At 27.6% G+C, this 25,666-nt stretch overlaps 1 protein-coding gene across 1 annotated transcript in view; it reads left to right on the top strand.

The window, feature by feature from the left end:
• The window catches only part of LOC112684909 (pancreatic triacylglycerol lipase-like), a 69,698-nt gene that overhangs the window by 36,527 nt on the left and 7,505 nt on the right, over positions 1-25,666 (top strand). Inside the window, exon 3 of the mRNA XM_025556642.1 lies at positions 4,271-4,410. Coding sequence (XP_025412427.1) covers positions 4,271-4,410 — 140 coding nt within the window. The remainder of the gene's footprint in view (positions 1-4,270; positions 4,411-25,666) is intronic.

The following is a 25,666-nucleotide window of genomic DNA, read 5'->3' as shown; positions in this document are numbered from 1 at the left end:
ATATGCAAAGTAAATTTATCGACACCTTCTTCTCCAACCTCCAAGTATTTTTACTGGACGGATTTTCCTTATATGTGACATATATTTTGTATTCTGTTCTGCACTTAAATTTACTTATTTTACAAAACGTGTATAGAGTGCTAATACCAACTTTTAACGAATAAGTAAATAAAACTGTTCTTTACAATATATTTTTACCTATGTCGAGATACATCGCTTAAAAGTATACTTAATGAGATGTTTGCATTATAAGTAATAAATAAATAAAAAAAAGAAGGAGACCGTTAAGTAAAAAATGCACCTTTGTCAACAGAAATACCAAATTATAATCAAATATATTTTTCTAACATTAAAAAATCAATAGCGATAAGCTCATTTAATACCTACTTGGCAAAACCATTAGTCGAAAAAAAAAACTAAATTAAACCAAATTAAATAAAGTATAAAACTATGGCCCCAAACCCAAACACTAAGAAAAATAAACACAACAATCAACCGATTAAGAATCAGCCACGCTCGTCTAACACATAGTCATCTAATGAACAATAAGGAACTAATAATATGCACTTCATGTAACGAAATACTATTAATCAAGCATATAATAACAGACTGCCGCTCAAACTACACCAAAAAAATGCAATATAATGTTTCAACTAATCTATACAAAGCCATCGAACCAAAAAGCAATGTGAACTTCATTCCTTTCAACAAAGGTACCGGGCTTATATATTTTAATATTATTATACTTAATATTTTCTGTTAATACGTAGACACAATAATGTAGTTAAAAAAAAAATTTAAATAATGGTAACAGCAACTGAAGTTGTAATTTAGATCAATAAAATAAATAAATAACAATCGCAGTTAAAACAATGTAATATGTTTTTGATAAAAACCTATTTTATCGATGAATTAAAAAAATAACCTGAGCAGAAACGTTATAAATTACAAACATTAGATGCATTCGTAATTTTTTTATTTTTGCTTGATTGATACACACACACATATATATATATAAACCTAGGGCCGTATTCAGATCTGGTTTCTCGAGTCGAGATGTCCGGGGCCCGTGCCTGCAAAAAAATTAAAAATCTTCACAAACTCCGACTGGAGCTTAAGTAAATAACCCATATATTCGTATTATTAAATTGAGACTGTTTACATTTTCATCACATGCGATGTATAATGCTTTTATACAATAATTATAATTACGCCTATTTTACTATAACTATTGGCGCCTGATGATCAAAGGTATTCCTCGAAATTAATTATTCTTTAACCAACTGATATGAGTTATTAATTCTACGTTTCGTATTATATATTATGTAGTTACTACTTATTATTTATATCTTATAGTATTTAATTTTCTCTCAAAAATGTAACAACAAAATACTACACAAGTTAAAAATACATTAAAATGAATGTTATTATGATATTTAATTAGTACGGCAGTATGATATTGGATGTCAAAAACCAGTTAACTATTGGTCTCCATGTATAATTAAACAAATTTTTCGTTTGAAAATCAGACATAATCCTAAAAAAATAAAGAAACTCCATAGATTTAATTTGCCCGGGGGAAGGCAAAGCTGAGTACGGCCCTGTATATACCTGTCATGATGATTGATGTACAGCTTTTACAATAACCATCGCCATGTAAAATTTGAAAGTTGAAGATAAACTAGATAAATAAAATAAAAGTTACATTGCATTTATCACGAAAATTAATAGTAATCGTATACATACACTATACATACCCATTTTTATTATACTTCGGTGAATAATTCAGTTTTCTCTTATTTTGTCGTTCTCATAATTTTGTCGGTTCCATTGGTGCTGGTAAATTTATATTTTAGATTTAAAAAGGTTTGGATCATAAGTGTTTTCGTGATACATGTATACGTAAGCTCAGATAATATAAGAGCACCGCCGTTGTTCGTACAGTGCTTGCCGTGTTCACAATAGAGAATATGTTTTATCGAACGCGTAGGTGCTCGAGTTAATTTCGTACTGTTCGAAAAAAAAAAGAAAAAAAAACGAATACCTTGTAACGGAAAAAAAATACACAAATTTAAATAAAATATCCATACGAAATATAAGTACAGAATCGTAAATAACTCAATGAGTTGAATGCGAAGTCGTGGTCAACATACATTAGACGGCTATTATTGATAAAGTTATCCCAAAACAAGGTATAATTTATATCACTGTGCATATTATATCATTAATCACTAGTTGTATATAGTAAAACGGTCCTTAGCCAGTATTTTTTTGGAGAAAATGTTTGTAATATTTTCTTCATTTTTTTGTTATTTTCTAGTAATTCTAAAATATAGAATATGTTATATAAATGTATACTCAAGATGGATTGAACTATTAAGAAATTGATTAAATATTTACTTTGCTTTACAGCTTTTTTTCTTCTTATTTTTATATTTTTATTTTCTATGACTCCGATTTGATTTTCAGTTGTTTTTTCCTTAAGTTAGAATTGTACAATTTAGATAAAGAAACAGATTGTATTGAACTGCAGTTTAAAACTATTGTTCAACATTTTTCATCAAAAGCCCTTTAGAGGCATCGTTTCCTAATATCGAAATAATTATTAGAATTATTTATATTTTACATTTTTCAAATACAAGAGATCATTTTCTATTTTAAAACGTATAAAAAATTATTTAATATCATCATTACTACAAGAAAAAATTTAAAATTTATCAATTTTATGCATAGAATCTGATTTGGTTGAGGAAATTAAGTGGGAAGAACTGATATGTTTTTTTTGAACTGATTTGCAACTTTCAAATCTAGAAAAAAAATATACTATATTTAAAGAAAATAAATAATATTATTTTTTTTAACTTACGTTAATATTTAAAAATCACTTAAATTATTATCTGTATATTTTTGAACCAATTAATTAATATTATAATTGAATTTTGTGACGGTTTTCCATTAAATTAAAAAAATTCTTTGGAAAAGTATTCTGTGACATTAACATATAGTTATAATTTTTAATGTAAATAGATTAATTATTATATTCAGTATATTTTATAATAGTATTTTATTTTCTTAATTTATACATTGAAATCAGAATTTTTTTTTGTCTCATCAAAACCTTATTTTTTTAGAGGGGGCAAAAATTATTTGCTCCACGGTGCCATTGACCCTTAATCCGACACCAAGTATAAGTTTAATATATCTGCATGAAGTACATAAAGTTCTGAAGTTAAGGTACAATACGCTTATATTAAACATACGAATTCTTATGGGCTCGTGAAGCGATTCTGACGACTGGGGTGAATCACAACCCACTGAAAATTGCTCGCTTGTACTTTAGAGTTGGAGAGGAATGGCTAACGAGCAAGACTTATCACCCAGGATATATTGTTCTAAATTACGGAGGTGTGTGTATTATAAATATATATAAATGTATATTTGTATGTGCTTACGTGAATGTATGTAGTACGTATGATTGTATTTATATAAACAGAAAACACCGACGGCGATTAAAATTTCCATAGCTCTGTATTTTAATATATATAATAAACATTGTATATACATTAGAAATAATTTTAAATGTATCTACTATGGCGCCGATCAAAGGATAACAGTAGATGACATGTATAGTTGAGAGAAAAATGTTTGTCGTGCGTAATAACTTTAAAAAAATATGAGTATTATACGGAATAACAAACAACCTACATAAGTTAATGTGTAAGGGAACGTAGAGAAACGTTAACTTATAATGCATATAATATTATAATATACTTAAATATGTATGCATGTTTGTGTGTGTTTGTGTATGCGTGTGCGTGTTAGAGTGTACCACGTAAATACAATATCGTATCGTGTAACATATAAAATACCACCTCCTACGTAGGAAGTCCAGAGAAGAAAATTATCTGTACCGGAGCCGGGTGGATACGCAAAAGCCTCGTGGATAATTAAAATCCCCACAGACTATGCGCTTTTGTACGCCCCGTAGACCGTTGACGATTTTAATTAGACGACAAACTGCAGCGGTGGTGAACAACACTGAATAATTATTGTATACATAATAACTGTAAAAGTGTGTTCGGGCGTAAGTATATATTATAATATGTATGTATGTGTTGCGTTTTTTGTAAGAATGTTTGTATCTTAAGGACAGAGTAGAAAAATACAAAATTTATCTAGACAAAACAAAAAAAATAAAATTTATAATTACAAAAGTCCCTTATTTCAATGCTTTTGTTGTATACAATATTATAGTATGTTTTACACATAGGAATACAACAGACTATGAACTAACCGAAGACCAAGATAACTTGCTAAATGCTCCTTTTATACTGAACGCGTCCATTAAGTTGCTTATACATGGTTATACAGGTGACCAAAACTATTCACCGAACACCGAGCTCAGACCAGGTAACGTAACCATAATATTATATTTAATGTCTACCGTAAAGTATATATAATATATTTAGAGTCATTATTTTTAACGTGAACCTAATAAATCCAGGGAAATATTAGATAGTTGTCTACATATTATTATTATTATTACATACTTCTAACAAATTATGTGTATAACTTTTTTGTTATTGGAATTATTTTATCTCCTGCCAACATTAGATAAAAACCAGAGTTGAGATGTTTAAAACATTTTATTTTAAACAGTAATTTAAAACATGTTTTAATCATTAAATTTAATCGAATACTGTTTAGTTTAAATCGTTTAAACCATTTGATTTAAACAATTTAAAAAAACCCATTGTTTTAAACAGAAAAAAACATTATTTTTGGCCTATCATCTACCATCTACGAGTTTTATTACATTTTCTGCAATAATTAATTCATTATTTGATTTTTTTATTATTCAGTGATTAAACGGCGTTCACCTTATGATCCAAGATATTTACGATTAAACGGCTGTAAATAGTGTAATCACAGAATATATTATCATTCTGGCACAATTTATAAATGTTTTTCAACTACGAAATATTTCAATATTTTAATTTTTAGTTGATTATTAGACCTTTTAAAAAATAGAAAACGGAGAAACAATAAGTGAAAGAGATCGGGTGGATAGGCTTATACTTCTAAATATTTAATGTTTGATATAATTAATAGAAACAATTTCCTTAAGTTAAACTTTTTATTTTCTATAAGATCTATGAAAATCAAAAATTCTAAGTATCTATCAATTGCACAAATATCATTAAAATATTTCGAAACTATAATACATGTAAATACGAGTACATAGTAATTGCTTCCAATCAATACGATTAATATTTATAGGATAATAACTTAGTTCATAATATGAACTTCATATCGTTGATGGAAATTCGTTGAAATATCTTATTTCATTTTTTAATGCTTATAAAACATTTTTGCAATTTTCCAGTACATTTTTTAAATTTTAAAAATCTTATAAAATATCTTGTATCCAATTTCAAGCCCAATATATAAAAATTAAAAGTTTTATAAATTTTAAACTACAAAAATTTAGCAGGTTTTCACGATTTTTATCGTTTTATCAAAATCAAATATTCAAACGGACATTACATTTTTTTGAAATTAAACTCAATATTTACAATGCTCATATGTATTAGGAACTTTGTATTATATTTTTAAATCTTTTTGTATTTTTTAAGTTTTTGTCTAACCAAAACAACTATACCAGTGGCGTATCCATGGGGGGGGGGGGATCAGAACCCCTTCCCATGAACCTGAGATGGTAAATTAACTTTTACATGAAACACGGTTTTTTTCTTTAACATTTTTATATTTTAGAATATTGACTTGGAAATCATATTAAGAGTTTGTATAAACACAATAAACGTATTATACACACGCTGCATACACACACACACAAGTCATAATATTATCATCATATTTAGATACTTTACTACTTTGATAATTTTTGCTTGGGAACATATTATTTAGGTTTTCTACAACGGTTGATTATAAAGCGATTGTCTGGTCCCGATAACTGAGTTAAAAGCGATATCATTGTCTGTATTCAGAGTTTATTTTGGGTATACCTATTGCATTCACGGCTCGCCGATCATTTAACACAAGCACCTTATTATGTAAAACTAATAGTTATTAGTTAATAGTTAGTTGTTGCCCGTTAGTGTCTCACTGTTTTACTTACTACTCGTTTATTCGTTTATATTTGACATTTGTATTCCATTAAATTTGTTTTATTTTAATTTGACATCATTCTAAGACGTCTGAAAATTCCATTATAGTAAGATATTTTTAAAATTTAATTTTTAGTGTACCTAAGTGATTGGACAGAAAATATTCTAATATCTAATATTTATGTCCTATATTAGTTCCTAGTTCCTAAATTGTTATTATGATTATTTATTATTATAGGCAAATTATCTAATAAATAAGTAGACTAGAAAAATTAATTATTTTTTTTTACCTGAGTCAAAAAAACTAATATCAACCAGACTTAAAAATACCGAGATAAATACAAATAACAGTTAAAATGATAGTGATAAGATTAAATATATATCAATTTGCAGAACCTCTCCCCCATAAAAAGTTCCTGGCTACGCCACTGAATTATACCGATATTTTCGAAAAATCTTAAAAAGTAAGACTCAACAATCTATAATAGCTCTAAAAAATATTTATTAAATTATACCATCTACCTAAAGTGAATAAATATATGTATTCAGTAAAAATTTCAAATCTCTACGATTATTATTTTCTGAATTAACATCAAAACCAAAAGTCAATATATGTCTTAATAAAGTATTATTAATATTAATTATAATTTAAATTATAATAAATAATAAAATTAACGTTGCAAATATGTCGCAAAATGGTTGTCTTTTTTTTATAACCCTCCGTCAGTTTTTCGAAATTATCAAGAAAATAGTTAGGAAATTCGTAAAATGACTCCCTTTATAGTAACCAAAATTAATTTTCTATCTTTCACTTTTTATTTGATGACAACCAGAGCAATCCTTCTAATCAAAATCGTATAAACAAATATAAAAACACACACATCATCGTAAAACTAATACATTCCTCGTTTCACTCAAAATCTAATAGACTTCATAAACACGGACCTTGGTTTTTAAATATCATTATTACTCATCTACCACAACTTTTTCATTTATCTTTACTTAGGTGTATTTGGGATACACGATATTTACTTAAAAGCAGACATTATAACCAAATTATATACCAACGTAAAATGCGTTACCTATTATGTCTATACTAATTAGGTAAATACATATATATATATATATATATGGATAGCGACACGTTCAAATAATATAATAATATGTAATCTTTATTTGTTTTCTCAATAAATTATGAACAAACAGAAACTATTTGTACAGTATATATGTACAGCCTATATATTTATTATTACGAAGTAGTTTTTTAATTTTTTTCTTTAATTCAGGCTCACAATGTACAAGTAAAATTATTGGTAATATTGAAATCAGGTGAATCCTTAATATTTGTGTTTTTTTTTATCTAATGCCGGATCTACTTAGAATCGATTTTTGTGTAATTCTTTTTTTACACCTGTCTGTGTTTTGAAAGTTACGCTTGTGTTTTATTTGATTTTTCATAAAGCATGGACCCGAAAAAAAACCCAATTCAGTATTCACAGCCACGTGTAATTTGATTTCGTTATAAAATGATCCACATTAAAAAAAATTGAAATGCGTATGTCAATTCCTTAAATAAAGATTTAAGGTGGGGTGATCACTATTTCGTCCCCCCCCCCCATAAAATACGCCCGTGATAAAAACCATGACCCACACCTCCTATTCGAAAAGTGTACGCTTTTCCATACTTGCGTTTATCTAAAATTTCTTTTACTTTAGTCCCATTACATACATGTTATATTTATTTCAATAGAACACATCTGACTATAAGAAATTATAAAATTAATTATCATTTAAATTTCGGAATTCTAGGTAACCAAGTATATCAATTAGACTACATATGATGTAATATTTTGGTTTTACTTACATATATATATATATATATATATATATACTTTGAAAAGTATATGAATTAATAACTAACTTTAATAATACCATGCATGGGCGCCCGCAGGAAATTTATCAGGGGGCCCCCCCCCCGGGTATAATGAAATCAAACACAAAAAAAAATACATTAAAAAAAGTTTATTCCTTGTAAACTACAAATTGTGTTAGAATTATATGAAATCCAACACCAAAAAGAACATTAAAAAATATATTCCTTACAACCTAAAAAATTAGTTAAATAAAAACTGAAGTCTTCGTGGTTGTTCTATTGCAAACCTTGTTATTAACTGTTCAATTAATTTCTCTTTTCTTGTATCAACTCTTTCACGATGAACACTTAACATACATGGGCCATTTAATCGGTCTTCACCCGTCGTAGATCTAAGGCAAGTTTTAATCCTTCGTAAAATGCTAAATAATCTTTCAGCTGCACAACTTGTAGCTGGCAAAGATAGAAAAATTTCTAATGCAATTGTAATGCCAGGGAAACTATTGAAACTTAAAGTGCACTAGAAGCTGCATCTAATGTTCAAAATACTATTCAAGAAGTTAGAGAAAATTGTGATGTAGAGTTTCAACAATTATTTTTATCTGTGATAACATTTGGTGAAAAATTTGATATTACTGTTAGTTTGTCACGTCAATATAAATCAGATAATCCAGAATATTGTTTGAGAGTCTCAGTATTCATACCTTTCATAGATAATTTTCTAGACCAATTGAACGATAGATTTATATCACACAGGATTGTCTTGAATAATTTTGATTGTATTATACTCAAGATAGAAATGAAAATATCTGAAGAGATTAAAGGTAAATTCGAACAATTAGTAGAAACATATCAAGATATAGTTGATGAATGTACCGATTCAAATCTAAATGATAATTTATTAAACGGAGAATTAGATTTGTGGTACACTAAATATTCAACTTAAACATCTTCTGAACTCAAGAACAAAAATGCTATAGAAGTATACTTCCAAACCAGTCCAGATGTTTATCCAATAATATCTAAGCTTCTTCAAATATTCATTACACTTCCAGTATCTACTGCCACGGGAGAACGAACGTTTTCAACACTCCGTTGTTTGAAAACTTATTTGATAAATTCTTCTGGACAAATACGTTTAAATGGTTTAGCCTTAATTAATATTCATCGTGATATTAACATGGATATTAATGATGTTCTAGATGAACTTGCTAAAAAATCGAAACGAAAATTGAATATAAATTTATAGTTTTAAAAAAAAAATAAATATTTACATAGTTCAACTTTTTATAATCAGCGTTGTAAAATAGCTATACACTTATAAAATATTTAATGTATGATAATTTATTATAATAAAAACACACAATTCAATACAATTTTATATGTTACACTTTTATTAACCCCCCCCCCCCAAAAAAAAAAAAAAAAATTCTGGATACGCCACATAAATAATATTAATCTGTATAGTTGCTTCTAAATGTATTTTATTATCACAACCTTTTAATTCCAGTGACACGTAGTGGAAGTATATTCTCACAAAGCGTTGGCGAGATTGGAGTAAATAACGTATTTAGTTTTCAACAAAATTCCATCGGTCGTTTACCCGATTACCCGTTTCTCGTTTCATCATTCGATATCAAACACCTAAATAACTGTTGCCACGACTAGCTCCCTAGATTTATTTTTAAACAATGATATATTATATATTAAACAATAATATTTTTTATCATAGGTATACATACGATTCACTGAAAAATGAACATGATAAATTTAAAATAATACTAATCCGTTAAATTGTATAAATAAAATACTTTTCTAAATAAATACGTTTTTCAACATTCAACCAGCGGTGTTTTGGAGGGTATACGCGGGTATACGACGTATACCCGTGAACCATCATGGTGATTTAACGTATACTTTATAAAAGTAATACCGATACGCACGTATACGCTCGTATACCTACTTCATAAATAGAAAAAAAATGCATAGGATATACGTTTATTTTTAGAAAATTTGTTATTGGTAGGTTAATAATAACATTGATAACTGATTATCATTTATAGCTATCGTCTAACTATATACATTAGGTATCAAATTATAATATCTACAAGCGGCCGTTGACGTTTCTATACAAGAATATACTAAATAGTGTGGTCACTTTTTAAATAAACATAGACAGTCCACGCAATAATAAATATTGAAAACGCCTAAGTCTCAAATGGAGCCAGAATTGTAGTAGTAATGGATTCCTGATAACAGAATGCGCTGGCATTCCATATAAACATTTGTAATCTCCAAATTATTGTTATCCGTGATCAATGTTGATACATTGCTGAAAAACTATAATCAATTTTAACCGTTGTCATTTATTCCTTTTTATTATGTATAGGTTCTGTTAAAGTTAATTGTATATATTTTATGTTTTGTAGTTACCTATTTGACTATTACATGATTATGCTTTTATTTTACAATAACTGTAAATAAAAAAAATAAATATAATAATATTATATTATATTTTTGCCTTTAAAATTGGGCAATTATTGAATTTTCCATAGAAGCTTTAAATACTTAGATAAATCAAAAAATAATATGGGATAAAATGAATACACATTTTTTTTTTTTATATATTAAAATTTATACTTGTGAACATGAGAACCAGAAAAGACTTGAAAACTCGCGAGCGAAGAGAGCGTCTTTTTGAGTGATAAAATCTGATAAGTCTTAATCCTAATGAATACACAATAGTCATTGTCATAAATCCTTAAATACGCGTATACCCTCGTAGTTTTTTTGCCAAAACACCACTGCATTGAACATATAATAATATAATAATAATATTATATATATATATATATATATATATATATATATATATATATACTATAAAACAAAAATCATAAATTCATAGTATCTGTAATTTATAATATTTTTTGCTAATATTCTTATTAAAAATTGTATAAAGTAATACCAAGTTGTAAATTATTATTTTATTTTTACACAAGTAATAAAACAAAATAAACAGTAATTTATGCAATTTTAATACAAAAAACATGATTAAAAGTCTATATACAAACCATATTAGTATTATGTCACATGATTACATTTATAAACACCTTTGGGAGTGACAGCATTTTGTTTGATCTTTCAAGATAGATGCCCATGACTTATTACTTAGATTGTTTTTCTAAAATGTATTTTATTACACCAATGTATCAAAAGAATGTACAACTAAACAATTACAAAACGCTTATAATTAAAGCATAGAAGTGTAGTAGTCTACTTACACGCACTCCCTTCTGCACAGATCACGGGCTAAATGTCACATATATTCTGGACGAGCAATTATATTTTAGAAATCATTTATTTTCATACTTTTTAATTTTAACCTCCAAATAATGTACATCATAAGTATTATTATACTATTGTGTATATAAATACTACACATTCAACTAACTAACATTTATAATTTTTATACAGCACAAAAACTCGTATTCTAATTATTTTAGAGTTCGCAAGAATATCATTTATACCGTATATTATACACAAAATTAGACATTTAAATTAAACAAGTCTAAAAATGTTACCCTTAAATTAGTGATTGATTTTTAAAAAGGAGGAAAAGTTTTTACCACTTCTTTGAATTCACCTAGACTCGGCAAGAACCCTTATATGGTTCGAATCAAAATTAAATAATAAAAAATAATAATATGTTTTTTTTTTTTTTGGTTCAATCATTAGTATTTTTCCATAGTCTATAATAATAAAATAACTATTTCTCGATTAAAACGTTCACTTATACTACCCGATTTTGTGCAATAGAATCCAGCATACTATAGAATTCACCTATTATGAAAACTTTTTAACTCATGTGAAATGGGTTAATTAATCGATTGTTTTTAACAAGCGATTAGTTATTGTGTATTAATTTTTTTTCAAACTTTATTCATATGTAGGTTAGAGTGTTCTTTAGATAAAAATAATGAAAAAAGCATATTAACATTTTTTTGAGCTCACTCCCTAAAATCTTGTGTATACATATAAAAATGAACTACGAAAAATTTTGAGTCAATTAAACTTCAAAGTCAGATTAACCCGTATCGATTGACACTTAAAATTTGAATTAGTTCAATTTTTCAATATTTATGATAATTTTTTATATTTTCTTAAATATTTTAGAAACTAATCGAAATTATTTATGTACATAATATGTTTTAAATAAAACAAATTTGTCTAAAAATTATATCTTAACAAGTTTCTAGTATCATCTGCTGTTGGTAACTTAAATGTATAAAAATACACTACTCTCAAAATTGTTAGTGTTACAATTTGAAATATTATTAATGGTTTTCGCTAAATCAAATATTAAAGTTTATATATTATTTCACGAGATGATTTTATAAATAATTTTATCTTATTGTATGTTAATCGTTCAACAGATAAAGTATATCTTAGTGTCCAACAAAAACTTTACGAATTATTTAGTACAGATCATTTTATTTTGCGTATCGTGTATTGATTTTTGTGTTCGTGTACCTATTTTAAACCTATCTATTTAAATATCTATTATTTATTGTAATTTGTATTAATTAATTAGAGTTAAACTTCGAACATGTTTGTAAAACTGAGCACATGTAAACTTCACCGATTGCAACCTTTTCAATCTTTTTTTTTTTTCGTGTGTGAATTCCACCAATACATCTTTTTTATCTGAAAAAAAAATGTAAATTCCACCGGTTCCTTTTTTTTACCTGAAAAAATACATATTCCACCAGTATTTATTGACTGAAAAACATGTGAACTCCACCAATGGCAAATTTCTCAGATTACAAGTGCTTTTAGTTTAGCTTATCATCAAATGTCTCTTGTCTTATCTAAACGACATGTCGAGGTGTCGCGACATTTTAATATCGAAATAACAATGGCTGTTAATGGCATATCGCAATACGATCGCATTAAAAAACATATTGTACCTATATTATAGACAGATTTTAGTTCGTCCATTGATTTCAAAATGAACACATTGTACGAAATAATCAGCGAACGTGGAAATATGTTGCTTTTTTTCATAATGTGTTTCATAATGCATTCATAATGTTTTAAATTAAACTCACTGTATAATAATTAAAAACGAAAATTTTATTCAGTATAATTATAAAAAAAAAAAAAGATATTATTAAATTCTGTTGTAAAATAAACTTTAAAGCTATCTGTAAAGTAGAACTAGTATACATGGATAGGACATTAAAGTATTGCGTAAAATATTTTGTGCAGCTATTTTTTCTGTACATGGATACTTTAATGTCCACTATGTTAATTAGTGTTTTTGCATATTAAAAAATAAACACGTGTCATCTTATATAGAATGTTTCAAAGTTATTAACCATATTTTTTAATCGTATGGTTTTATTTTTTATCCAAATCGTTATAGATTTTGAAAAAGCAATACACAACGCATGAAATTTAATTTGGCCAAATTTGAAATTGTTAGTTTGTAGATTTCATGTTACTCAAAGTTGGTGGAGAGCAATACACAGATTTGGTTTAATAGAATATTATAAAATAAAAACTGAAATATGAGATTGGCTTGGAATTATTTAAGATTATTATTTTTAGACTCTGAAGATGTTTCAGAACTTTTTGCCATTGAATTATTGCCTATAATATCAGAAAACTCGAAACATACACAGTTCGCTGATTATATACTAAACACCTGCATCACAGAAGAAGCATTATACCCACCAAATATATGTGTTCAATGTAGCGCAGAATTTAATTTAACTACTAACACATGCTAATCGTTTCACTCACATCCAGCTCAATCCTTTAATAATAACACACATCTAAATATACACCACTTTTCAAAAGCTCAAATTCAAACATACATTTACATTAAATTAAAGAGCATTAATGAATCTAATAAACTCAGAAATTCTCAACCAAAAACACGGTAACAATATTTAAACGCCATAATTTTGTAATTCAAGGAAAACAATTTTACTATAATGCAATTCATCAAAGCTATATTTAATCACTATAGAACTCAATTTAAAATTGTATTTAAGTAATTTTATTTTAACTAGTTAGAGATCATTAGGGCTAGGTTTTATATGCAATAAAAAATTGTATAATAGACATTTTATTTACCAAAATATGCAAAAATATGCAAAACAAATTTTTATTATTTCTAGAATTATTATTTATCATAACTTTTTATTAAATTAAATATTAGTTTATACTAATAAAGTTTATAAATTGTACTAATGAAATTAAATACTTCGGTGCTACCTTACAATATAAGTAACAGATACCTGCATGGACCAGGCCCTTAAAATTTAAATCTAGGCATAGCTGGACTTTTTTTAAACGAGATATAAGCCCCGGGCCAGTCTTTTAAATTTTTAAATCTATTACGGTCAGAGCCGTGTTTTTTTTTAATTTGTAAAAAACATGTACAAAATTTCAATTTTAGTGCCAGGATTTGAAAAATATCTTGAAGGCTCTAGCTCCGTTTCACAGCCGAATGTTCATCCATGGCGTTTTTCAACTTACATTGTTTACTCAACTAGCCGGCGCGTATGAACTTAAATAATGTAATTGGAAAACGTTACGGACAATACGCATGGCTGTGAAACGGTGATAATTATTTTTAAATAAATGTAAAAAAATATTAGTATTGAAATGTAATATTTATATATTTATTTGTTAATATCAATACATATATATATATATATATATATATATATATATATATATATATATGCTACGGGCAAAAGTCGAAACTGGGCAAACCTAATTATGACCAACCTCATTTGGACAAAACCGTATACTGACTTTTATCGTATAAGATACATATATTAGTGATGGTCGAACCTAGGGGTCTTGTTTTTGTACGCGAATATGAATGTACCTTGATATGTACCTTGATAATATGAACGATACCTTGATAATAATTAGATATTAACGTAGTATACGACGCGTTTAGTTTACGTGCAACCTTTAAGTGACCGTATTCATTAAAAAATAAAAGTTTTCTAGGTAAAAATGGTGAAAAGAAAAAGTTGAGTATGGGATTATACCAAACGTGAAGGTGATCGCGCCTTTTGCGATTTATGTGACGGTGATGTGACAATGAATATTCTTGTGTAGGCGGCACTACAGGGTCTTTAACAGAGGTGCAATTTCAATGAAAAAACTGGGGGTGCTGAAGCCCTTCTATCTTTTTCATGTTTCTTAATGGTTATATACACCCTCAAACCGTACAATTCCACAATTACTAAAATATTTGGTAAATATATGAATATTTCTAAATTTAAATTGTTTACTTAAGTTTTATATTTTTATTGCGCGTATAGCGAATTACCTATCTATAAACTCAAGTGTTTTATCACATAATCACTTTTAGATTCTGACTGAAGCTGAGGATATTATGGTTTTATAATGATGTTTGTATTTTATTTGTTAAACACTTTTTCGGAAAGAAATTCTGGTCCAAAAGTTTTTCTTGGACTTTTTTAAATTTTAAATTGGAATGCGGTGATACTTTAGATAGGTCATTTTTTTAAATCATAATAGTTTTTCTAGACGTGAGGAAAAAACTGTCCTGAAATGGTAAAAATACGCTGTAAATAAGACTTTCATATTTCAAATTTTAGTTATTTAGTCATAATTCCAAAAGTAATATGGCTAAAAACTTGAAACTTTTACCCTATAGCAGGGATGGCAAATCCATGGCACGCGAAAAGATTTTGTGGGCACTTGAAAATTTTTTCTATTATATATTATGTAGTATATATATTATAAGACCTATAATATAATATAAATAATTAACAAAGCAATATTATTATAATTATTATTATTATTTATTATATATTATTATTATTATGTACCTAAACTAACCTTTTTATACTAATACATTAATCATACAATCAAATTATAATATAACTAAATATAATATTTTTAATATTTTTTTCATGGTACGCTCTATAAAAAAAAAAAAAAGGTAATTTTGGGCACGCGGTGTTCAAAAGGTTTGCCATCCCTGCCCTATAGCAAAAATATTTTTTTTTCGTATTTCGAAATATTTTTGTATTGTTAAAAATTTTATATTTATACAAAAAAACTCAAAAACTATTATGTTTTTCTATACATAATGAGTAATGAGTATTTAAATGTAAAATAACATATACACATTTGGGGGTGATAATTTCAAAAATGGGGGTGCTAAGCACACCCAAACCCCCCCAAAATTGCGCATGTGGTCTTTTAATAAGACATTTAGAAAGTGTTCATGGTATTAAATCACCACAAGAATCCATAGAAAAGAGGTAATTAATAAAATATATTTTTAATTATTTATTCAAATAAATGTTAATTTTCTTAAATACTTGATGTCCTAAATATTGACCTCGATGTATGCAAGTATAAAATAATCCAATTCCGCTCAGATATTATATATGCAATAATTGCAATATTATATGCAATATAATACGAGTAATATTGTTTAGACCTAATAAAATTACACCAAATCGCGCTATCGCCGTATGACAATTTATTAATAAACCATTTTCACGGTCAACGACAACAGTACACACACGCGCATACACACACATTCATAACACATACTATTTTTTACATTATCTATTTGCTTAAATTTGTTTCATAAAGTTTTATGTATATTAGTTAACATTATTTACGTATAATTAAAATTATTTACTTCATAATTTAAAACATTAGTTATTAATATTATTTACTAAACGTACCTAAACAATTGTAATTAATATTAGGCCTAGTTTATCCAGTCATTACATACGAGGACCGATAGCGATGGACGTGATTATGTAAATTCACATATTCACGTGATTATATAAATTCACGGATTCACGTGAATAAAATTATAAATACACATGAAATTTTAAGCAACGGGTTTTATGAATTAAACCTTAATTTCACGTGAACACGTAAAATAGGGAGCTCTTTTGTAAACGTATTTGTATAACATTTATAATAATGTTGTACACTATAAAGACAATTTATGAAAAGGATGCGGCCAAGTGTTTTTAATAGACGTATTAAATTGAAAGATAGCATTATAATAGTAAACAGTTACGTGATACAAACGGGACGGGACCTAATTAAAACTAAAGTCCGTAAGAAACCGGATAGATTTACTTGGTTTTTTGACTAATGTCTAATTACTTATAAGCAAGTATATATATATACATATATATATATATATATATATATTAGTGATGGGTCGAACCCTGATTTTTTAAATCGAACCGAACTTGAACCGAACTTTAAATTATTTTTTCGAACTCGAACTGAATCGAAACAAACCTATTATGATTTTAAGTCGAACTTGATACTTTTTATCATGTACATTGTACTTCCCTACAAATTAAATCAACTATAATTATTAATTACTATTTTATTTTAAGTTTTCGTATTACCTATTGTACATTTTAACTTTTAAGTCTAAGTAATTGTATTATTTACAATACATTTAAATTTTAGATAATTTCTTAATATTATTATTATTTTTCAAAACCAGTATTGTGCTCTCCCATGTTGTCTTGTAGCTTGTAAATTATTTATTGAGTATTGAGTATTGAGTGTAATATGACAATACAATCAGTATATTTTAATAATATATAAAACAAATAGTATTAATAACTATAATTCACAAATATAGAATGATTAGTAGAATTTATAATGTAAGACGTAAATTGTAAACATGTTTGTATTAACAGCACAGTCGCGGTATCGGAATATTACCATGGATTTACCCAAAATAGATTTTAACTTCTACAATAAATATGATAAAAACAAAAATATCTAATTTATGGATGTAGATACGCTGTCTCTATTGGCGATAAACAACTTATTAATGTTTTGGTGGACGGAGGGTAGTTGTGTAACATGCAGTGGCGCCGATCCCTATGTCCAAGTATGGCGACTGCCATAGTGAATTATGTGGTGGGTGGGTACTGGGTACTGGATAGGTGATACATAGCATAATACCCACAGCCCAATGTGTAAAATATACTATGAAAGTATTAAAACTATTTAACATTTAACATTATTACATAAAAGCACATCAGTTGTGGTACATTGATTACGTCGATATAAGCAAGAAGATCGTAATATTAACACAGATAATACGATAACGATAGTGCGATGTAGTGAAAACAAATATTATTTAACATATAGAGAAAACACCTATATCGGCTATATAATAAATTATTGATAAGTAACAATATGAAAATAGATCTATAAATATTTAAATATATATATTAATATAAATTTTGAATACAATATTATGGTAGGGTTTCATCCCCCCCTCACTGTTACACCAGTTTGTAGGTGGGTAGCAGTGGCGTAACTGGGAAAGAACCTAGGGGGGGCAATATAATAAATTTATTATTACCAAAACCCTGACACCGCTCCCCTCACCAGTTAAAACTTATTTTTATTGTATGTATTTTATACACTATATCTAATTGTTTGATTTTACTTAAGTCTTTTAACTTATTTTATGGTTTAGATAAACTTAAATTAGAGGTAGCATGTACTAAGTACCAATATTGTTAAATAATACCCATAAGAGTTCATTAATAAAAGGTGCTATTTTTTACTGTTGGATTATCTGGGGGGGGGGATTATACCTTTATCTCTAAAAAAATTGTCAGAGAGGACACTTGCCCTCCTTGCCCCCCCCCCTCACAATTACGCCACTGGTGGGTAGGTACTATTAAAATTTGATATTCGCCATACTGCTTTTTTTGTAGTTCGACGCCACTGGTAACATGCGATTGGAAGAATAACATTATTATTATAAATAATGCATAACGTGCCCTTTACAGATTATCACTTTCTATCGCCAATAGTCTTATTATTTTTAAATAGTCATTATCAATTTTTATTTTTCAAAAATAACTTTTGAAGAATTGTACAAATATTTGGTTTTCGAACTATCGTGGCCAGTAAATCTGGTTCAAAAAATATTTTCAAGTTCGATTTTCGAACAGTAAAAGATGCTTGATAGATCGGTTTGATTTTTTTTCATACCGAGTTCGAATTTCGAACAGAACCGAACATCAAGGGTTCGGGTTCGATTCGGTTCGAGATTCGAACAGTTCGACCACTCACTAATATATATGTTACGGGTAATGTTAACATTTGGATAATGTCGACATTATCCGGCTAAAGTCAACATTAGCCAACTGTTATCATTACTTGCCATGAATATTATTAAATGTTGGCTAATGTTAACATCAACCGGATAATATGACATTAGCCAAGAACTTTTGAATAATGTCTTAACAACTATAAAAATGTAACGTGTATGAGATAAAATCATTGTAAATCATCAATAATATTAAATATATTTAACATGCAATAAATTAGTAATTACCATAAAATACATAATATTATTAATATGAATTTATTTTTTATTTTTAATAATTAAACTACTAATGATGCAATATTGAATTTCATTTTATATTATAAATTATTTCTTAAAATATTATTATAACTAACTATAGAATTAAAACGCTTATGTTTTAACCTTCATTATTACATGGCATGCTTCCGTGACATTTTGAATTTCACAAAAAGCTAGATGATTTGCATTTATACATCGATAAATCGATATATTGTTCACGTTATCGGTAAGATAACTGACTAACTCGGTTACAAGTCAAGATACTATACTCTGGAAGCCCAACGCTTTATTATTGTATAGAATGCGAATAAAAACTCTATAGTCTATTTAATATACAACTTTTAACATTATCCAATATTGACTGGTTGAGGTTAACATTATCCGTAACATATATATATATATTATTATATTATTACATTATTGTATTATTATTATTACTATTATTTTTATTATTATATTATTATATATATATATATATTATAGGGCAAAACCGTAGTGTCTTATATACGTTCGCTAATATTAAATACAAATAGTGATTTTTATCGTACGATTTTATTATAATTAGAAATGATCATCCGTATCTTATTAATTTATCGTTGTTATCGTATTTTATCAACTCGCTATATTAAAAGTACCAGAAACCAAATATTTCAGTGCAAGAAACAATTCATTACTAGCGATGATGTTAGTATTCAAATTTCATTAACTGGAGGACATGGATTTATTTTTTGTTCTTGCGAAACTAAGTGCACTACAAAAAGATGCAAATGTAAACAACAAAATATTTTGTGTAGTTCTAAATGCCATGGGTCTAATATGTATAGCAACAAATAAACAAAAATATTATTTTTTTATTACAGTTTATGTATATTCAATTATATTTAAAGTGAAAATACTTAAGACAATACAATTTTGCCCAAATGAGGTATTAATTTTTTTTAATTCTGTATTTTAACATTATAAGAGTACCTCATATTGTTATTTGTTTATTTTTATAAGAGTACTAAATATTATTATATTTTTATTATTATTTAAGTGTATTCAATTATATTTGTACAATAATATTTATTTTATAATTATTTGTATTTTTTATGATTTGGTTTTGCCCAAATGAGATTTGTCATAATTAGGTTTTCCCGGTTAAAAGCCGAAAAATATGACATTTTGTCCAAGGATTGTGGGCAGTTCGTGTTTTGCTCGAGCATTTCTGAGGTTTATCCGATTTCAACTTTTTCCCAAACATATATAATAAATAGTAAATAAATTATATTACGTTATAATGTTAATTTTATTACATATCAATAAGACGTACAAGTGAAATTTACAAATTAAATAAAAATTGCTGGTAGAATTTACATGTTAAAAATCTAACCCTAAAATAAAATACCTATAAATCAATGGAATTTATAATCGCTCGTAAAACTTCGAAAAGACGTACATATATTTTTAATTAGATTTACAGAAACTCAAATTCTACATATTTTAAAATTTACCATCATTAAAACCAATTTTCTAGGTATTTTTTTTAACTTAAGAACTGTATAAAACAAATATTCATCAAAGTGAGAATTGTATTCTTCGAGAATCTTTGATATATTAGGAAAAAGCTAGAAATCCAACAACGGGTGTAAAAAATGTGTTATAAAGTTGATTAAATGTACCTACCATAACCGGTAAAGTTTATGAAAAAATGCTAAAATGATTGAAGAAATGTATAGAAAAAATAAAATACGTTTATTGTGATTGTTGAGTACAGTTTTATAATTGACAAGAAGTCTCAACTTTTCTAGAATATCCGATACGGACAGGTGCGTCTTCTTATCTATCATAGGTATTGTCTCGAATATTCTAGAACTGGCCTATCGTTCAACCTGCCTTCTAACCCGGTGGCGACCGGCTGTAAATTCATGTCGTCATCACTAGGTAGACACTAGAGATGGAAAGTTTAGTTAATTTCTGTGAATAGTTCATTAGTTCACAGTTCATTCAAGTGAATAGTTCAAATGAACTATTCTTAAGTTCACGTAATTCACTAATTTTATTGATCATACTTATATTGTTTGGCAATGAACTATTCGTTTTATCACTATTAGTACAGTAATACACAGTTCAGTAGTAGTTCACACTACTTATGGGCAATTAAGTATTTGTTATCTAATTGTAAACAGCTGTTTACCATTTACAGGATTTCGAACAACGACCACAGAGAATTTTTAAAGAAAGTTCGCGAACTATTTTATTTATACAATGCCACCAATTTTTTTTTGAACAGTGAACTGTTAAGTTACGGGTACTGAAACAGTTCAGAATAGTTCATCAAAGTGAATAATTAAAATAAACTATTCGTTCACGAACTTCTCATCTCTAGTAGACACAGTTTATTTTAATTCGTTGTGAGATTACATTATTGCTGTCGTGTTCATTTTTTATATACGTTGGTTGTTGCCGCGTTTTGATTACAATAAAGGTTTTATAATTTAATACAGTCCAATTTTTTGTTCTTGATATTTTATAACCGGCACCAGTTGAAGCGTGATCACCTCAACCAATTTTGGATTCGGGACCTCGCTCAAATATTTTGGTCCTTCGGGCCGGATATTACTTATCGTGGTATAATTGTTTATAGGCATTTTTATGAATGTTATTTGGATTTAGATATTTTGTTTGTTCTATATCTTAATTATGGGTCGTCCAAAACGCCAATCTGATGTTGCAAATACTTATCCAAATTTATTAGTACGTGCAAGCGTAGCTCATGACGTAACACAACGGTCGATTCGGATATTATATACGTAGGCTCAAGAGGCACTTAGCGGATGTTGAAAAACAATTGGTTTTTAAGGTGCGGTACATTATGTGTGACAAATACATGGAGCAATTCGAACTACAACAACAAGAAGTTTTGAATATTATGGCGGTTCTGGATTAAAGAGCGAGTTCGATGATGTAGATATACTACTAACAGACGAGATGGAAGAATTGAAATGGTTGCTGATGTAATAACAAATACACCGAGTGAAGTTAGACAAAATGTATTTCAGGAGACTGTGCTAGATGGGAAACCAGAAGGCTTTATGAAAGGTTCGTATCACCAGAACGGCCATTTTTGAATAATAGTACCAAACCTTGACAGTATTTTGTACATCTTTTTGTATAATTTTGCACAACCAAAACAAAATTTTGTACACCCACCTAAACCCGACCAAATCCTATTTTTCTATAGCCGTTCTGGAGATGCGTATCCCCAGCACGGTCATTAACCAATTATTATAAAATTGAAATTCAACGTATACAGTATTATGTACTTTTTTTTGTACAATTTCGTACAACCAAAACAAAATTGTGTACATCCCCTAAAATCCGAGAAAACCCGATTTTTCTATGGTCATCACATTTTATACTGTGCCTACTAACTATAATAGCCACAATGCTGTACAGTTATACCGTAATTCTAAAATAATGTGACGTAAGTTAATAATAAATTAATAATAGGTTTCAATAAACCGAGTCTTACTTTCTCCCGCACTATACCTTTATAGTATCTGGTGGACTAAATGTAAATTAAAATAATTAAAAATAGAAAAACCCCAATTTCTGGTTTGTGCATGTAGTTATTATTATGCTATTACATGTAGTATTATTTGACTAGATATTTATTTTATACATGGTCATTTCCGAAAATGCAAATGAATATTGTGTGTGACAAACAACAATTGTGTTAAAATATATTAACATAATAAGTAGGTGATAAAATTATTTAATTACTTATGATTTTTTTAAAAAAAAAATGGCAGATATACCTAAAGTGAAGGTTTGAAGTATATGGATGTAAAGGATATATTTAAATGTAAAATAGAACATTATTAAAAATTTTAATTTTTATTTCTTTATATTATTAAAAACAAGAATAATTGACGAAAACAGTCTCAACTTTTCTAGAATATTCGAAATGGACAGGTACGGTGCGTCTTATCTATCATAGGTATTGTCTTGAATATTCTAGAACTGACCTATCGTTCTACCTGCCTTCTAACCCGGTGCCACAGTGGTCCATAAAAAAAAAAAGTTGGAAAAAAATATTTTCATGGTGATTTTTATTATATTTTGATTTAAGCAAATAATAAAAAGTATTTAATATTTTATTTCATTGTTATTTACAGTAAATTAATTACGAATTAGTTTTTTATATATTAATCTACATTTTAATATACAAATGTTCACAATATGCTAGTTGTTTTCAATTTAATTATTCGTACTCCATAAATTCGTCTTCACTATTTTCCTCATTAATGTAAAAATCCTTTTTATTTTCTCCTACAATACATACAAGCAGTTTTGCTTCATCGCATAATGTGGTTGATTTTTTATTGCTAATTTTTCTTCAACTCGAAATAAGTGGATCTGATGAAATGAGCAAGTTATTAAATAAATCTTCCATTGTATGTTTTCTGGATATTTTTCTTGTGTTATTTTCCCTAAACCTCTTCATATCCTTATTCCTAGCTTCCTGTGCTTCTTCTGATAATAAACCGATTGGCAATATGGCATTTTCAACAATTTGTGTTCCGTGAATCAAAATTTTGTGAACGGATGCTGGTAGATAAAACCATGGATATTTACTAATGAATAATTGAGCTGTCTCAAATGCATAATTATTGAATTCAACTCCTAAAATAATATAAAGAAAACTAATATTTTTTTAAATGGTTAAGCACCTTTGGTCGTCCTACATGGGATATTGGTAAACTTTTTGAAACTTCAGAAAAAATAAATTTTTTGTTTAGCCACGTTTCAAAAATTGTGTCAAACCGATTTTTCGTTCTATTGCATTTCTGCCATCGTTTATCAAATTCGTTCATAAAAATATGCAATTTTTTTTTCAAATCACTTTGATAATTTTCAGATTGCTCTTTCACATAATCCACTTTACATAGAACAAAATCATAGAGGGCCTCAACTTTATAATTTTTGTTAGATTTTAAATCTAATATTTTGAAGTATAAATCTCGGTGTGTTAATTTTGACTCCATTTCATTCAACAAATTCTAAACAAAAATTATTTATAAAAAATTGGGCAAATACGGGCAGCTGGAAATTATGAAATCTTATTTAGGACAAATTATAGAATTATACTTAACCTACGCTCTCACACTACTTCACGCTACTTTTTTTAAAAACTACGACTATTTTAGATTTTTATGTACAATAAAAACGTATTTTAAATATAATTTAACTAATTAAAATAATATGTTTTAGGTAAATAAAAATATAAATTTTAGTAAATTTATTTTCCTTACCTTATAAGCTTTCCACTGGTACCAAATATGTCGATTAAATATTAAATATCTTCGAACAAATGTCGGGAAGAAATGAGTACTTAGAGTTTTGTGAGTGTACGAAAAATACTATATCTTGTTATCGCAAACATTAAGCGATGTATTATCTTCACTAAAAGTGGTTCTATTAAACTAATAGCTATTAGATTAAATGTTCATTCTCATATAGAATACAAATCAACTTTTAAAAATAGTTAATTCCAATAATCATTTTCAACATTTTTTCCTTTTTTTTTTAATTTTTTGACCACTGTGCGGTGGCGACCGGCAATAAATTCACAGGCGTCGTTCATAACCGCACACTTTCAAAAACAAGTCGTCGTTCAAAACCGCACACTTTTATATCTTAATCTCACATGTGTCCACCAAATTAAACCGTTCAATACCGCACACATTGATATATATCAATAATGTATACATTTATCTAAAATAACATGAATGCACCTCGAGACCGGGTAGGGTCACTCGCTCGTTGCGCTCGCTCGGACAGTTGAAAACAAAAATATCCCCCGATTTACTATGCAACACCACCCCAAATAGGTCACAGGATAAAAAAAACGATTATAAGTGAGAATCATACGATCGACCTTTCAAATTTCCCTTTTTTAACAATAGAATATATGTATGCGGTTATGAACAGTAAGTGTGCGGTTTTGATGACCGCCGAAATTCACACCATCATCACCATGTAGACTCAGTTTATTTTAATCTGTTATGCGATTACATTATTGCTGTCGTATTCGTTTTTTTTGTATACGTTAGTTGTTGCCGAGTTTTGATTATAATAACGGTTTTATAATTTAATATAGTCCACTTTTTTGCTCTTGATGTTTTATATCCGGCACCAGTTGAAACGTGATCACCTCAACCAATTTTGGATTCGGAA

Source organism: Sipha flava, unplaced genomic scaffold (assembly GCF_003268045.1).
Source record: "Sipha flava isolate LNK unplaced genomic scaffold, YSA_version1 258_pilon_pilon, whole genome shotgun sequence".
Classification (NCBI taxonomy): Eukaryota; Metazoa; Arthropoda; class Insecta; order Hemiptera; family Aphididae; genus Sipha; species Sipha flava.
This window is presented reverse-complemented; position numbering and strand designations above follow the sequence as displayed.